Source organism: Mastigoproctus giganteus, chromosome 8 (assembly GCF_048544385.1).
Source record: "Mastigoproctus giganteus isolate SK-2022 chromosome 8, ASM4854438v1, whole genome shotgun sequence".
NCBI lineage: Eukaryota > Metazoa > Arthropoda > Arachnida > Uropygi > Thelyphonidae > Mastigoproctus > Mastigoproctus giganteus.
In genome coordinates, this window is record NC_143582.1 from 172,862,176 (window position 1) to 172,881,056 (window position 18,881).

The 18,881-nt window shown below is 37.9% G+C and overlaps 1 protein-coding gene across 2 annotated transcripts in view; it reads left to right on the forward strand.

The window, feature by feature from the left end:
• The window catches only part of LOC150082011 (ubiquitin carboxyl-terminal hydrolase isozyme L3-like), a 241,382-nt gene that overhangs the window by 82,663 nt on the left and 139,838 nt on the right, over window positions 1-18,881 (forward strand). For both annotated transcript variants that reach the window (XM_090379905.1, XM_090379906.1), the window contains one exon: window positions 4,868-4,915. In XM_090379905.1, the coding sequence (XP_090236031.1) occupies window positions 4,868-4,915 (48 nt within the window). The remainder of the gene's footprint in view (window positions 1-4,867; window positions 4,916-18,881) is intronic.

Consider the following 18,881-nt stretch of genomic DNA (forward strand, 5'->3'; position numbering starts at 1 on the left):
TGCCCCTGCTACTATTTTCCTGTGACGTTTCTGGTTATGGGTTCCTGTGCGATTCGCAAGGGCTCTGTAGCCAAGTGGTCAGGAGCGGGAGTGCAGTGGCACATGCTCTTTGAGTAGACTGGGGTTCAAGCCCCTGACTGCTAAATACGGTTGATCTGCCAACCCGCACTGGACCAGCGTGGCAGATTATGGTCCATTTCCCTCAGAATGAATTGTTGAGGAGGTTTCCATCCTGCAGTGAGTTGATAATGGCTGCAGTTTATTTATTTATTTTTTTGTGCGATTCGCATTCCTTTAGATGTTACCTACCTCCCCTAAACGTTTGTACCAATATTTTTGAAACACTCTGTATATAAAAGAAGAATTTATGTTTTAGAACAGGAACAAGTGAAGGGACAAGAGAAGTTCCAGATGATTACAGAAAGGCTCCAATCTTCTAAAATTTTTCATTCCAAAAACCACCTCTTGTGAAGCAGTGTTTGTACTGTCATGATACTTGTAATACCAGAGTAGCCAAACTAAAAGTAATCAGATGAACAAATTACAGGTATAGATTGATTGAGGCACTGAGCTTAGCAACTTGGAACAGAGATTCATCATAGAATGCCATATTAGTAGTTGATCTGTTCATGTCATTGCAACACCCTAGATGAATGGTGGCTGACTAATCACCAAATGGAAATGTAATGGTATCCAAACATTTCCCTACTACAGTGTGGCTGACTAATCAAATGGAAATGTAATGGTATCCACTATCCAAACATTTCCCTACTACAGTCGGGGAAATGTTTGGATAGTCGAGATATTGGCAGAACTAACTAAATAAAATTACAGTTGCTATCAGTGTTTCTCATCAGATTCAAAACGTTGACATCAGTTGCAATTTTATTTAGTTAATTGAATCTGATTTTGTGTAAGAAATAATCCTCTTTTCTGCCTGTAGTTAATAATCAATAAACTATTTAATTTGCAAATATGTTTGGAGTCTGTTTTGCACCTTTTGAAATTTAGTCAGTTGTGCAACAAATCTTGCTCAGTCAAAAATCATGGTCTTTTTAAAGAAAAACTAATACCAATGTGATATTTTGGTATATATTTATTATTATTTTTTGAGATTTTGTTTTATTTTACTGTTATTTACAAAGAATAAAGTTGCTTTGTTATTATATATGTAATAATAATAAAAAAACTGCATTCTTTCATTTTTGTTTATTGTAAATTTTCTTTAATTATAAAGTATGTTTTTTTTTTTAATCTAACTGAATATCTGTGTGTGTATATATATATATATATATATATATATATATATATATATATATTTTTTTTTTTTAGAAAATTGTATATGTATAATTATATGAATATTAAATTAATAAATGATTCTACTTTTTTTTCACTAATTTCATTATAACCAGAGTTGTATTTGTATTCTGTATCTGTGTTTAGCTCCGCATTTTTATGCTGTATTTGCATTTCTTTTGCATTTTTAATCGGTATTTTGTATCCTTTTGTATGTGTTCGCTGTATTTTGTATTTGTATGCTGTACTTATTCTGCTTTCTTCTAACTGCTATATGTGAACCCCCCCCCCTGCACTCGTTGCCGTGATGGGATATTGTGCTGTAACTTTACTTCACAATAAAGATTTATTTATTTATTTCAGTATAAAAAAATAATTTGGTACGTTGAAGTTTGTTACAACAGAATTTCACGTTTATTAAAAACTTGTTGACAGCTATTATGAGATTTAGCATGAGCAGGAAGAAAATGAAGCTTTAAGTTTTGGTGCATGTGAATTGTAGTATGATCTAGTTGAACGGTCTTAGCACATTTTTTGGAAAAGCATGATTTAGAAAAAAGGACAGGGTGGGATGTGGATAAAGGATTTCATCCACAAAAAAAAAAAAAACCACTTCCACTTCACCCCTCTGTTCGTTCAATTAAATTAAATTTTCTGTTTATATTCCGGGATAACCAAACGGTCAGAGGAGTTCACAAGATAGACAGAATACAAGAAACAACACCGTATTCAGCAGCCACGGGCTCGAACCCCGGTCACTCAAGGCCCGTATACTTATGCACCCGTGCACCTGACCACTAGGAAAATTTAATTTAATTGAACGAACAGAGGGGTGAAGTGGAAGTGGTTTTTTTTTTTTTGGCTGATGCTGCATAAGCTTGCTTTCTTGCATCAAATGCCTCTACTAATGCTAATGCTAATGAAATTTCTGAAGTTCCAAATTTTACACTAAAAAGCATAAACTTAGCCGAGCAATTAGAATCTTATTTTTTTTGAATGTCGATCCATCGACCGAAATAAGCACAAAGTTCAACAGGGACCTTCAAACGTGCTTAGCTCCATACCATGAAATTTACAAACATCTATCTATCAAGCAAAAGCAAAAGCAAACAAATTCAGATTACTGTTTTTTAAAAAGAGCAGAAGATCAGCCTCTAAATTGATTGCTTCATTTAAATTTAAACTTTATGCAACATATATGATACCTTTTCTCCTGTTTTTAAGATGATCCAAAATTTGTATCTTTGTTTCTAGAGAAATAAAATTTCATTTGAGCAGAGCTTTTTTATGTTCCTTAGGCATAATTTAGGGCTGGAATTTAATTCACAACAAAGAAATTATTCCATTGTGGTTGTTAAGAACAAAGTTTAGTAATACATACCTGGAAAAATTTATAAACGATCAAATAAAAACCACAATAACCTTACAAAAACCTTAAAAGTCACAAACTGCAAACTTAAAAGTCACAATTTTTTATTGTCTCAAACAAGCACAAGTCAATAGCACAGAATCTAATATGGGAATTTCCCAACAAAATAAAATATGAGACTTCACAAAAAAGAATGGAAATGTTGAAAATTACATCCAACATAATAGTAGAATTCCCACCCCCCCAAATGCTCAAAAATACCATGTTATGCCATCAAGGTTTGTCGCAGTTCTCTAATCATGTTAGAGTGAAACCGTGTTGTGTGAGGATTGCTGCAATTTATCAATCATGTTAGAGCAAAACTGTCTTGTAGAAGTATCGTGTAATACAGAGTTTCCTGTATATAAAGCATCATGCATATCATTCCATGCGGCATTGTAATGCCAAAAGGCACGGGTAAAAATGGATATGGGACAGAGGGTCCAACACCTCAGATCACAGCCAACAAGCTGTGATCTGAGCTGTGATTATTAATATCATCAAGGATAATTACTTAGGAAAATTACACTAGAGAAAATTAATTTTGAGCGAAAGAAAGTTGAAAAGTTCTGAGTGATTTGTTGAGTGAAATCATAGAGCAACAAATAAATTTGATAGAATGAGGAATTTCCAAATTAGGAAGTCTTTGACAAGGAATATTAAAGTGGACATATGCACAAGTACCACCTTTAAAGCAGAGGGAATCAGAGAGAGAGGGAGAGAGATTAGGCAAATGAGATGAGTGGTGGTGATGAACAAGAAAACTAATAGTTGAGATTCTATCAGAAAAAGTAAGTGGACTTGGAGACTGCAGATGAAAGTAGATATCACTGAGACTGCTTATTTCTGAAATTAATTATGAAGTTTTTGAGGAATTTAGATCTTTTTGCAGACAAGTTTGTTCCATTAGTTTGGTTATTTGTGATACATTGATGTAGATGAGGTAAAAGTTGGGAGGAGGAGGAGAGGAACATCTATGAAGTGATGAATTTTTTATATGTGCCGTAGATGTTGCAAGGCCCCTCTTTACACCTTATACCCCAATCCTTGACATAGCATGGCCTCTTTGAAATGCTCCCCCCCCCCTTCCTATGCACACTACTTTTTCGGCAGTAATAACACTGGCCACTCTGTAATAACAGTAATATCTTCTGTTTACACCTTCATGCTAATGCAATTGTTAGGTATTTCAAAGGTATATCCTTAAATCTGGATGGCTTTACACCATCCAGATTTAAATCACTAGGTGGAAGCTACAGCATGGCATCCATACTTCTCAGAGGAATGTAAGAGCATTTTGTATGCAATAAAGAGTTCTTCTTCTACTTAGACTTCTGGTCACAGCTGGCAGAGTAGAGGCAACAAGATTATTTGCTAGCTGATGCAATGCCTCCTAGGGCATTACCTATTGGCTTTCTCACTGTGATGCCTTCCCTTATAATCTAAAAAAACCTGACTCATACTGAAATACTGTTTCTCATGCAATGAGAGGCATTATTTCCTAATATCGAAGGTTCTTACATTCCTCTGAGAAGTATGGATGCCATGCTGTAGCTTCCACCTAGTAGTTTAAATCTGGATGGTGTAAAGCCATCCAGATTTAAGGATATACCTTTGAAATACCTAACAATTGCATTAGCATGAAGGTGTAAACAGAAAATATTACTGTTATTACAGAGTGGCAAGATTCTGCCGAAATTCACTGCACTCGACTTGCGAGTGGGATCTGAATATAAACTCCATCATAGTTTTAGACATAGTGACAGCATTAGCTCTCATCACTGACATGAAATTCACAGGGACTTAACCTCATTATGCAAATACCTACAAAGGAAGGGATTAAATCAGTAAATGAATAAAACAAAGTAATTCACTATAAAAGTTACCAATTTCAGCCACAACCAAGAAATGTTGCACTATGAACATAGCTGTCAATGTGCTGACAAATCCAAAAACAACTAACCATCTAACCAAGTTATGCATTTTTTAGTTTATCACAACATTCTTCTTAAGGGAACATGATCTTTCTCTGTCTTTAGTTCAAGTAGACTGTTAACTGCACATTATGCGGCATTATGATATTCTTGCTCTTTTCATAAAAGATTTTTGTATTTCAGGGTAAACATCTGCAGTTATTGTGTATATTTCACTTTTTTTTTTTAGGAGATTTGTGCAGCTCATGAAGAAAGTGCCCGGGAAGGTCAAACTGAGGTATATTATATTTCTGCATTTTCTTTCTGAAATATATGTTAAGGCGATCAAACAATGCTTATTGATTTTGATAAAACTAAAAATATGATTTCCCCCCCCTTCTTGTGTGTCTACATGAAAAAATATGAAAAGATTTTAAATTTAGTACTGTGAAAAATTCACCTTAATTTATTTTTACTTAATTTATTTATTTATTTATATTGCTTTCAGTCCATCATAATCATTATTCAGAATCCCTGTAACATACTCATTACCAACCTTACAGCCTGAATATTTGAAATCTGTCGCGAGCTAGGCCATAATGTCTATGTGTCTGCAATTCTGCCCAGACACGATAGGAGGGATTATATGTTAAGAGCCTTGTGGATTAACTCAAGACTTGAAGGAATCTGCAAGGCTTTAGGGGGTAAATTTCTATCAGCATGGCCCACACTTGTAGGTAGAAGGAATTTGTTTTGTAGAGACGGGATACACTTAAACAAAGGTGGTGCAAAAGTTTTTGCCAGTATTATTGAGGATACCTTAAAGGTTCAGGGAAACTGCTAGTTAGGGGGGATGTGGGTAATACTGACACGCGTTTATCTGATAATATTGGTCAAAGTAACTCTTGCACATACCTCAAGAGTTCTTATCTGTTACCCCAACTGGACGTATTATCTAGATGTTCTGGGGGCACAAACGTTTCACGTGGGCGGGTAGCTAATGCCAGGGAAGAGAGCCTAAAAAACTTCAAGGGTTGTGTTAGGGTTGTTAAATATACAAGAACAGTAAATCTTAATTGTTTATACAGTAACGTTCGAAGTGTCGTCAATAAAATGAGCGAATTCGAACTGCTGGTTAAAACAAGTAACGCGGACATAATAGGGCTTACAGAGACGTGGTGCCACCCGGAAATTGGGGATGATGAGTTTCAGTACGGCTTGTATAATGTATTTAGGAAGGATAGGTTAGATAGAAGGGGTGGTGGGGTAATGCTTCTTATCAGAAGCAGCCTGAGTGCGACGATAGCTTTCCCGGATTCAGACGTCTCACATGCTAGTATAGAGTCTGTATGGTGTGAGATAGTTGGAAACAAAGGTATAATGCGAGTAGGAGTAATCTACAGACCAGGTGATTGTGAAGATTATGACAAAAGCCTCTACATGCAAATGGAATGGGCAAGTAAGCGTCAATGCCTTATTATGGGTGATTTCAATCTGCCTCTAATTGATTGGAGTAAATGGGAAGGAAACTCGACATGGGGAACAAAATTTTTAAATCAACTAGATGACTGTTATTTGTATCAACATGTCAGGGAAAATACTAGAGAAAAGAATATCCTAGACCTCATCATCACACATGAATCAGATGACATAACAGGGCTGACAGTAGAGGAACCAGTAGCAGGAAGTGATCACGGAGTTCTACGGTGGATGATGACGAGAGAGAGGTAGCAGAAGTAAAAGGCAAAGGAATGGGTTTTAATTTCAGAAAAGGAAATTACGATGCCTTAAGGTACTACATGGCCTCTATTAACTGGGTAGATATCGCGCAGAGAATGAATACAATTGAACTGTGGTACGCTTTTAAAACATTAATCACAGATGCCTTGAATGCGTATATACCATTAAAAAAATACTCCACAAGGAGGGTTCCAAGTTGGATGACTAGTGAAGTTGCCGCATTACTTGAGCAGAAAAAGGTGGCATGGAAAGGTTACAGAACAATAAAAAGTACTGAAGCCTATAACAGCTACAAGGTGATGTGTAATAGAGCCACAGAAAAGGTTCGACAGGCAAAGGCAGTTTATGAGAAATCACTAGCAAACAGAGCAAAGAGGGGGGATAAAGAATTCTTCACATATATAAATGCCAAGAAGAGCAGGACAAACCAGATCGGTCCTTTATGTAAGGGAAAGGGGATAGTAATAAATACACCAGCTGCCGTTGCAGATGAACTCAACAGTTATTTTGCATCAATATTTACAAATGAAAAGCCTTTTGTGGCAAAGGGAAATTGTGGGAGCGAAGTTAAAAAATATGTAATTAATGATATTGAAATTTCGCAAGATTATTTAATGAAAAAACTTTCGAGCCTACAGACCAATAAGGCTCCTGGAGTTGATGGAATATACCCTATAATCTTAAGAGAGGCAGCAAGCGAGGGCATTGAACCATTGAGGCTAATTATGCGAGCATCATTAGACTCTGGGGAGATTCCCTTGGATTGGAAAAGTGCAAATGTATCTCCCATACATAAGGGTGGCTCTAAAAGTGAAGTTGGAAATTATCGACCTGTCAGTCTGACTTCAGTAGTAGGGAAAATCATGGAGGCAATGATCAAGGGTGGAATTCAGGATCATTTGGATCGAATTGAAATTCTCAAGGATACTCAGCATGGTTTCGTAAAGGGAAAATCATGTTTAACAAATCTGGTTCGCTATTTCGAAAGGGTCACTCACGAGCTGGATTTAGGGAATAATTTCGACATTGTTTATTTAGATTTCAGCAAAGCTTTTGACTCAGTCCCACATGAGCGGTTGCTTTATAAGCTGGAACAGGTTGGAATCACTGGGAAAATCTTTAGATGGATAGAAGGATGGCTTCAGGGCAGGAGGCAGAGGGTTGTGATAAATGGCTATTCCTCAGATTGGGTTGATGTAAGAAGTGGGGTTCCCCAAGGATCAGTATTAGGACCACTGTTGTTTTTAATTTTCATAAACGACATTGATGAAGGGATAGAGGGCGTGATGTCTAAATTTGCAGATGATGTTAAAATTGGGAGAGTAGTTAATGATCACTGTCAAGCTGAGCTTCTTCAGAGAGACCTAGATAGACTTCAGGAATGGTCAGAAAAATGGCAGCTGTGCTTTAATCCAACAAAGTGTAAGGTATTACACCTGGGAAACAGTAATCCCAAAAAAACTTATTCACTTGGTGGAGTTCAACTAAAGCCAGTACTGGAGGAAAGGGACTTGGGTGTTACGATACGGTCAGACATGAAGTTCTCTGAGCATTGTAAACAGGTTGCAAGGAAGGCCCATGGTGTCCTATCGATGATCTATCGAACTTTTGCAAGTAGAGATAGGGACGTGATAATCCCATTATATAAGGCTTATGTTAGACCACACTCGGAATACTGTGTTCAAGTATGGAGACCGCACCTGAAGAAAGACATCGAGCTTCTTGAAAGGGTGCAAAGAAGGGTAACTCGCCTGGTGAGATCGGCAAAAGGGCGTCCTTATGAAGAAAGACTTCGAATATGTGGGTTGCAGAGTTTGGAAACTAGACACCTTAGAGGAGATTTGATTGAGGTGTTTAAGGCTCTGAGAGGCATCAGTAAAATGAATGAGGACAAAATTTTCAAGATTATAAATGATGCTAGAACTAGGGGACATAAATTCAAGTTACGGGGGGAAATGTTTAGTTTGGATTGCAGGAAGTTCTATTTTAGCCAGCGAGTTATAAATTACTGGAATAAGTTGCCTTCATGGGTGGTAGAGGCCGACAGTTTGGGGAAATTTAAAGGTCATCTGGATAGTACTTTCGGGTAAGGGAAGCACATAGGATGATAGGTTTAATTTCCTTTTTATTTTATTTTTTTTATTTATTAATTATTATTATTTAGTTATTTATTTATTATTATTATTTTTTTTTTGTTTTTATCATTGTTTTGTTCGGATTTTTTTTTTTTTTTTTTGGCTGGTGCAGCATAAGCCATAGGCTTTCTTGCACCATGCGGCCGTTACTAATACTAATACTAATACTAATCTCATTCAAAATGATGCACCCCTTTTGCCAATCTCATCAGACAGATCTGTCTTTGAATCTTTTCAAAAAACTTTAAAAAATACTTGGACACTATTTTGAGTGCAGTTTCACAATTACCTTGTACAGTGAATTATAACCTCCCTGTCTCTACAAGCAGTTGGTCAATAAATCATCAACAGGACACTGTGGATCAACCCTGCTGCCTGCCTGTCTGCATGACATGATAAAAAAGCCTCAAACCCATTTCATTTTCTCCATTTTTAATTCACCACTCCAAGTGTACAAATTAAATTAAAGGTTATTATTTCCAACATGTAAAACCTTGCATTTTGTAACATTAAAACATAGTTACTACTTATCTTTCCCTGAAGCTTGTTTAATTCATTCTGAAGAAGCACTGCTTGATGCCAGACTTTAATGACTATCCCAATTTTCCCATTCATCTACCATTTTTTGACTTTGTACCCTGAATCTCTTCATCAGTCATCAGAAACAGGAGCAATCCAAGTAGTGATCCCTGAGTTACCTCCATTCCAACCCCATCATCATCATCATCAGCCATTTTCAGTCCACTGCAGGATGAAGGCCTCTCCAGCAACTTTCCAGTTCCTTCTGTTTTGAGCACTGGCCATCCATTTACTACCCACAAACTCATGAAATTCATCTATACATCTCTGCCTTTGGCTTCCAGGTTTTCTTCTAGCTCCTCTTGGGTACCATTCTGTTATTTTCTTCCAACCCTAACCCATTCTCAAAAGTACTCTTTAATTACAACCCTTTGCCTCCTGTTGTGTACCCATTCTGTAATCTTAAGGATTTTGCTTTTGATCCCAGTAATTATCAGCTTATATAACAGTTTCTCATGCAAGACTGATGCTTTGCTAAAGTCCAATTAAACATCATTCTGAACCAGTTCATGAGTGACACTATCATAATAATTTATCAGGTTAATTAAACAAGATTTTTCATTTACAAAACAGTGTTTTGTTTCCTTGAGAAAACTATTCGTGTCTTGCTATATCCTAGTCAGAGCACAGTTAATAGTAGAAGAGGCATGTGATGCAAGAAAGCATGCCTATGAGCTTATGTAGCATCAGCCAAAAAAAAAAACAATTTCACACTTTTAATCATTCTAAAAATGTTTGTCCAGTTCCTCCTTGAATTTATTTATTTGTGCAGCTCATGAAGAAAGTGCCCTTGAATTTATTTAAGCTATCAACTTCCACGACAGATGGAAGTTACAACAATCAACTACCCACTGGCTAAAGGCAAATTTCTGCACTTCTATTCTACAACTGTCTTTACTCAATTTGAATTTATGTCCCCTCAGATTCATAATCTGAGCAAGAGGAAGAATCTCATCAGAATTCAGCATGCTCAACCCATTGAAGGGCTTATACACCTCAATCAAATCACCTCACAGGTGCCTAGTTTTCAGATGCTGCAATTTGCAGAACTTAAGCTCTTTCTTGGTAAGAGTACTCTTAGTTCACCTCCTCAATCTTGTTGCCCTTCTCTGTACTCGCTCAAGCAACTCTACATGCTTCCTAAAATGAGGCCTCCAGACCTGAATGCAGTACTCAAAGCATGGCCTGACCATTGCCTTATATAAAGGGATAATCACCTCCTTTTCCCTACTAGAAAAATTCCTGTATATCATTGGCAATACCTCATGATCTGCTCTGGCAGCCTGTCTGCACTGCTCAGAAAACTTCATATCTGACTGCACAATTACTCCCAGGTCTTTTTCATTTTCTACCACCCTAATTGTACCACACGGTACGTTTCTCTGGGATTACTGCTACCCATATGCAGTACTTTGCATTTGTCAATGTGAAATTTCATTTGCCACTTCTCAGCCCATCTGCCCAAATTTTCTAGATCCTGTTGCAGTAACACTGTCATGAACTACCCTGTCAACCTTTGTATCATCTGCACACTTGGACATTAAGCCTGATGCTTCATCAATATCATTGATAAATATACATAACAGTGGGCCCAACACTGAACCCTGGGGACTCCACTAATAACATTAGTACATGAAAAGCAGTGTCTATTGATTACTACTCTCTGTCTTCTCCTGATCAGTCACCCTTTTATGCATTGTAATGACTGGCCCTTAATACCATACTGCTCCAATTTGTACAGTATTTTTTCGTGCGCAACAGTATCAAAAGCTTTTCTGAAATCCAAGTATATGATATCAAGATTATTTTTTGCATCCAGTTCCTTTGTAACCACGTAATAGTATATCTACAATCAAATTTGTCAGACAAGATTTTCCCTTAACATACCCATGCTGTGTCTTTATGATTACTGCAGTCTTGTCTAGATCATCCTGCAATGGTTCTTTAAGCAGTGGGACAGAAGTTCCACTAGTTCTATTCTCTGGAACAGAAGTTAAACTAATAGGTCTGTAATTACTCGTGTCACCCTTTGATCCCACTTTGAAAATTGGGGATTCATTTGCACAGCTCCAGTCTGTATGGACTTCCTCTGAGTCCAAGGATGCTCTCATAATTATGACTAAGGGTTTGCTTACTTCCTTTGCTGCCTCCTTTAATATAACTGGATAGATCCCATCCACCCTGGGTGCCTTTTTTATGTTTATCTTCAATGATTTCTCCTCCACTTTGCTCTCAGTTATTACAAAATCATTAAGCTCCCTATTAGAGTTTAATAAGCTTCTGTCCTCCACTTCCCTAAAGAATTCCTCATGTGTGAATGTAGTTTTAGAATACTCATTAAATTTGTCAGCTATCTGAGCAGGATCATGAACAGTCGAACCATCAATATCATGTGGACCAGTTGGATTAGTAACAGCATCACAAATTTGTACTATGCAATATAAATTGCAGTGAATTGGACATGCAGAACTATATGTGCAATTCATTGCAAGAATGAGAAAGATTTAAGTAATGTTGCATAGTAGTTCGCATCAGAAGTGCTGGTATAAGTATCTTATGAATGGCAATCCTGCTAGGGTTTTTGCATATGACTGTGTCTCAGGTGTGTTGAGATTGTTCTTATAACCAAATAACATCTATCTAGCAGTGATCCTTTAGTTGGAAGCAGCTCATTATGTAAAGCCAATGGGTCTGACAAGATTAGTGTATGGTAAAAGACTAATTATTCAAATAGCAACTCAGTACAACAGTAGTAACTAAAGAAGCATATCAGAATTTACAGCTTGCTGTACCTTGCCAGGTATTGCAGCTGATTGCTGAACAGAGTTCCACTCCTGGCAGGAAAAGGGGGGGGGGGAGGTATGGTTACAGTGGTGACCAGATAAATGTGCACATGAAAAAGCCCACATGAGAATTCCTTACAGAAAAAAGTCCACTGTCATAAATGCTCACAAGAAAAATACCCACACGAAAAATTGCTCATATGGATAAATGCTCACATTATTTTTAGTTTACAAAAAGCAAATTAATTCATATTTCAAAACACAACAAAATGTTGAATTTATATATTTTATTTCTACTTCTATACGATTTATTTTAATATAACTTTTGATTTTAATATAAAATAGAATAGTTTGATGTAAATGTTTGTAAGGGAAATTACAGGAAATAAAATGCTTTGGTTTTATTGCAACTAAAGTCTTTTATTTTATTTATAAAAATAAATTATTTTTCCTCTGCCTTACAAAGTGAACAGTCAACACCTTTTTGGTTTTTATCAACAAACAACTAATTCAGACATATTTCAGTGATTTATTTATTTGTCAAGGATTTGAATAGAATTTTCATTACTGTAAGTTAGCCAATCTCTGCAAGTATTTCAGTTTGTCTTCTACCTGCTCATACATGTTCCTGCACAAAAGTGGCAACCAAGTCATGCAGTGCATCATATCTTCTCTTTTTCACCTCTACACGGACATGCTTGTGCGTTAGCCAGTGTCAATCTGTGGCAAGCCAGGTCCCTCTTCAGTCCATCAAACAAAACCCCAAGCTGGGATGACTGCAGTGGAATAGGGAATTAAGTGCATCGTTAAATCCCTCACAGCAGTTTGTAGTTTTAAGTGACCGTTGAAGAGCTGCATCATGATGATTCCATATTCTTATTGGAAACTGGGGATCTCTACCTGCTGCACCCTCAATGTATGTGGAAAAGAAGTATATGAGCATCTCATTGTAGTTATCTTTGTCTGGACATGTGGTGGCAAGCTCTTAAAAGACACTCCTCACATCATGGACTGGGATAAAGGTTAATGCAGCAAGAGACTTCAGCTTGAGTTTTATATTTATATCAGTTTCAAATTTAGTCTTTAAGCCAACATTGCTGAGTTTCCTGATGAGACTCTGACACAGATGGAAATAGTACCCTTTGACCTCAGCGTGTGGAAAGGCAATCCTAACTGCATTCATGCAAGCCTTCTCAAAATCCACTAAAACCTTTTGAGGCACCAGATTTGGAACTAACAGCTTCATGATTTCAAACATTCTATTATGAGTATCCAAGTTCTTTTTCTGTAAAAAAATGTAAATACATGGCGGATATGAGTTACCCACCTTGGCATGCTGCGTATACAGTTGGTAAGAAGAATGTCTTTCTCTTGAAAAAAACTTATTCATGGTATTAAATATAGATTCTCTCTTTTGCCCAAGATGATTATCTGCACATATTGAAAATTAGGACAGTAAAAGAGTTGATAATTGGTGCCATTGGTGGGCAGCATTCCAACTAACAAATTTTCTGTTTATACTCCAGGATGACCACATGGTCAGAGATCCCGAAATAAAGAGAGAGAGAATACAAATATCTTCTAAGAATACTTTTTGAGCAGCCGTTAGTCGCAATCTGTTAACTTTGTACTGTTAGAAAATATTGCAGTTTTGTGAAGAATACACATTTCAAGAAACAATCTGTTATTCATAGTGGATGATTTTTTTTTCTTTCCTTTGATGCACCAGTTTTCGAAGTTTATAACGCAGCTGCAAATAGAAAAATTTTCTCGAAATTTCGTTAGAATATCAAACCCAGGAAACTGCTGTTCCGATATTGTTTACTAAAAACAATTACAATAAAGCAAACTTTTTTTTTATCAAATGCACATTGCAGTTTTATCAGTTTTACACCAGTTTTTCTCGTTTCTAAAAGATGAATTTCCCTGATTTTCTGTTCGTAGGAGAAATACACGTTGAAGAAAGGAAATGCGATCTGTTCGCCTTTCAAAAACAGTTGTTGCTACTGTTTCGCTTTATTGCTTTTTATGTCAACTCACAGTAGCTCGCGTTGTCGCGTTTCAAAGGCCCTAGGCTAATTAGGGTGGGATTAGAAAAATAATAGAAAAAGGCCTAAAAAAATACACTTGATATCATATTTTTGTCATTTACGTGAAATTCAATAGAAGGTTTTGAAAATTGAAGTGGGAAAATTGAAGAAAACAGTTCTGGCTTCACCTAGAGCGAATTTCAGCTGTGTCCATAGAGTAAAAATTATAGAATTTATTAGTTGACTTTTGAACTGGGTCCACTGGACCCGAGGAGAAAAATATGGATAAGGAGCCACCGACCCCTAGACCGCCTGAACGTCCCCCAATTGCTTCTGAACCCCCCCCCCCAGAAGGCTTCAGCACCCACTGGGGGCGGTACCACCCACTTTGGGAACCTATGGTATAAGGCAATGCAATGGTCAGGCCATGCCTTGAGTACTGCATACAGGTCTGGAGGCCTCATTTTAGGAAGGATGTAGATTTGCTTGAGCGTGTACAGAGAAGGGCAATAAGATTGGTGAGGGGAATGAAGGGATCCTCTTACCAAGAGAGAGAGAGAGAGAGAGAGAGAGAGAGAGAGAGAGAGAGAGAGAGAGAGAGAGAGAGAGAGGCTTAAGTTCTGCAAACTGCAGTGGCTGGAGACTAGGCACCTGCGCGGAGATCTGATTGAGGTGTATAAGGTCTTGAATGGGTTGAGCACGCTGAATTCTGATGGGATCCTTCCACTTGTTCAGATTACGAACCTAAGGGAGCATAAATTCAAATTCAGAAAAGACAGATGTAGAATAGATGTGCAGAAATTTGCGTTTAGCCAGCAGGTGGTTAATTGCTGGAACAAACTTCCATCTGTCGTCATGGATGCCGATAGTTAAATAAATTTAAGAAGGAACTTGACAGGCATTTGGAGGGAATGGTGTGTTTTTTTTTGGCTGATGCTGCATAAGCTCATACACTTGCTTTCTTGCATCACATTCCACTACTACTGCTACTTTTGTCAGGGAACCGGTTACAGTAGGTTAAGTGATACTAATACTGGATTTTGTTTTTTTTTTATGGAAACCCCAAACATGAGAGGTATTAGAACCTATAGTACTTAGTACTGTGCTTGGGTTGGAGGTTGAGAAGACGAAAGAAGATATTTGTTGACATTAGACTTGAACTTCTGTACACTGTAATTTTTAGGAAATACGTATGAAGGAAGATGAAAAGTTGGTTCTGTGAGTTTGAATTTGGAGAGTAAATGGATGTTGGCGGCACGTGTTTGGACTGTTTTGAAAGAGAGAGCAGGAATTATAGAAGCCAATTCTGAAGAACAGTGCCCATGGAAGTATCTGTAGAAAAGGCATGCAGCAGAAACAGTATGGCTATGAGACAGCGAGTGGAGAGAGAGAGACTATGTTAGAGAGGAGTCATTAATTAATGTAACTGCCCTCTTCTGAATGGAATCTAGAAATCTGAGAGGGATTTTGGGGGCACAGCCCCAGATGTGGGAACAGTATTCCAACAAGAGTGAACAGCTGTTTGGAAGAAAAGTAACGCCACGAGCGAAAGAGAAAACCAAGTTCTTTTAGATGCAGAGGAAGCAATATTTGTAATGTGCTTTTGCCAAGAGAGATTAGAAGTCAGGGTAATCCCCAAAAGAGAGAGATCATCTTGCCTAGAAATTGGAGTGTCACCCAAGATAAGCATAGGAGCAGAAGGATCCTTTTTGCGAGATATAAGACAAGACTGAGTTTTAAAAGGGTTGAAATCAACTAAATTGTCTTTGCCCCACTGGAGATCGCCATTTAAGGAATTGGTAGTGGATATTCGAGAATTTGAAGCTGATTGAGCAGGGCAAGGTTTCTCAAAGTGGAAAGTGGAATGCACTGTGCTATCATCAGCAGAACTATGGATAGGATTTCCAGTCAATGGAAGAAGGTCATTAATATACAAAGAGAAAAAGAACTGAACCGTGAGGGATACTAGCATTAGTGAAGAAGTTAGAAGACAGAGAGCCATGTACCATCACTCTCAGTGAGCGATCAGAGAGAAAACCAATTACAAAAAACATTTGGCAAACCATAAGATGGAAGCTTGTTTAGAAGAACTTTATGCCTTTGAGATGTCAAGAGCAACCACTTGTGTTTCACCAAACTTTTCCATTGAATTTGTCCATAAATGGGTAACATAAGCCAGATATCACCAGTTGATCGACACTGATGGAATCCATACTGGCAATTGTTGATCAGACAGAAGGTTTCTAGATAGCTGAAGGGTTGGCAGTTAATTGATTTCTCCATTACTTTAGAAAGAGTAGAAGTAATTGCAATGGGACAATAATTAGATGGGAGGGATTTGTCACCCTTTTTAGGAACTGGCTGGATATGAACAAATTTCCAAGCAGAAGGGAAAAACACCTTTGGAATAAGAAAGTGAAAAAGGGTGGCAAAGAACAGGAATAGGTTCAGGAGCACAGGTTTTGAGAACAAGTGGAGAAATACCATCAGGTCCTGGAGCTTTCTTAGCATCAAGGTTCATCAAAATCCTTCTGACATACCTTTGACGGAAGACCACAGGAGCCATTGAATGGAGCGTGTTGGAAATGGTGGGAGGTGTTTTACCAAGACCATTAATACATGAGTTGGAAGAAAAATGGGATGCTAGCAGGTCAGCTTTATCTTTGGCTGAAGTGACAACAGAACCATCTGGTTTTAACAGAGGTGGGAAAAGAGATGGGCAAAGGTTGCGGCCAATAGCTTTGGCAAGAGACCAGAATGCTCGGCTACCATTAGGGCAAGAAGCAAGTTTTCTACTTTTAGCCTGTTCAAAATCTAGTTTGGACTGATTAATAACTGCTTTACAATTGTTACGAGCTTTGGTGTAGGCAGAAAATGAAACTGAAGAATTGGAAACAAGCTAATTACGATATGCAACATTCTTCTCTTGTACAGCCTTAGCACATTTATTGGAAAACCAAGGTTTAGAAAAAGGACGAGATTTTAAAGTGACGTGTGGAAATAAAGGATCCCATTCCTACAAGATTAATTTCACTGACACGTTCTGAGCAAACGTTGACATCAGAAATTTTGAAACAAGGAAAAGAAATCTCGCAGGTCATCCCATTTTGCATTCTTGTAATGCCAAACAACATGAGGTTGGGAATAGCCATGAAATAAAGGCTCCATTGGAGAAGAGACAATCACCAAGTTGTGATCTGAGGTGGGGACCACTCACTTCAACCGTGTACTTAGAGGGGTTCTTTGTGAGAAAAAGATCAAGCGTGTTTGGCTGCATAGTTAGGATTATCTGGTATTCTTGTAGGTAAATGAACGATCTGTGCAAGGTCAGTAGTAATTGCAAAAGCCTCAGCATCTCAACCAGCTGGGTTGGTGTAACTAAAAAATGGAAGCCAGCTGGAGTTGTGAACATTAAATTCACCAAGGAAAATTACCTCACTGTTAGGAAAGTTGGACTGGAGAAAGTCAAGTTGCAAAGAGAGGAAGTCAAAGAACTCAAGTGATTAGTGGAGGTGGGAGAACAGTAGAGACAACAGATGAATTTGACACAATGAGGTTCGAGAAATTTTAAGACAGGCTCAGCATCTCAACCAGCTGGGTTGGTGTAACTAAAAAATGGAAGCCAGCTGGAGTTGTGAACATTAAATTCACCAAGGAAAATTACCTCACTGTTAGGAAAGTTGGACTGGAGAAAGTCAAGTTGCAAAGAGAGGAAGTCAAAGAACTCAAGTGATTAGTGGAGGTGGGAGAACAGTAGAGACAACAGATGAATTTGACACAATGAGGTTCGAGAAATTTTAAGCCAGAGAAGATCGAAAAGAGGAGATTCCAGATTACCAAGTCTCTGACAGAGACTATCGGAACAGACATATGCACAAGTACCCACCTTTGAGGCAAAAGGAATCATACAGTGAATAATTTGGGTAACTGAGATAAACAGTGGTTGAATCAAGCAATGACAGATTCTGTCAGAAGGAGTACACTGGGTTTGGCAGACTGCAAATGGAAATGGATATCGTTGAGATTAGAACTGAGAACATGTATATTTGTGAAATGGCCTAGGAAGTGTTTGGGAGGTTAGGATCTTTTCGCAGATAAGCTTACTCTATTAGTTTGACAATTCATGGTGTATTCAATAGTGAGAAAAAGTGTGTGGGGGGGGGGGGGGGGGGCAACATGCTGTATGACATAATGAAATTTTTGGATATGGCATACACATGGTAAGAATATACCCAGATCCCTGACATAACATGGCCTTGACAATGCCCCCTGCATACACACTACTCAGACTTCCTCCATTTGCTATCTGGCAGAGTAGAGGTAGCAAGATTGTACATTGGCTGATCTGGAACCCTCCTAGAGAGTTACCAATAAGTTCGCTCCTAGAGAGTTACCAATAAGTTCGCTCCTAGAGAGTTACCAATAAGTTCGGTACTAACTAACTAGCGGCCGGCCTGCAAACACTGTTTTAGAGCTGTACCCTCGAAATATAAGGAAGATTGGATCTCGCCATGATGTCCATCATAACCTCAAAAGTCATCAGTCATACTGCATAATGGAAGAGATGGGGAAGGGTTGACCGGAACTTAGCTCGGAAGACTAAACATGGGTTCCACCGCTTGAAGCCTCTGATAGTTGAGGATTGGAAAATCATTACCTGACATGATAAATCCTGGTTCCTGCTATTGTTTTGTACTAGTGAGAGGACCAGAATTTTCAAATAAAAAAATAAAATAAAATAAAAAAAGAGTTCATCGACATATCATGTCAGGTGTCAACAATGCAGATTCGTGGTGGCATTGTAATGGTGAAAGGAGCATTTTCATTGTGCACATTGAATCCCTTATACTAATGGAGCAGCATTTGAATTCCACAGATTATCCATGCTGACAAGGTGCATGGCTGTGGCATATTGATCTGCAGATGGGTTTTTTCAACTGGATAATGCACAATATCAATTTCTCATTTGGAAATATTTCTTGATTGAAATTCTTGGG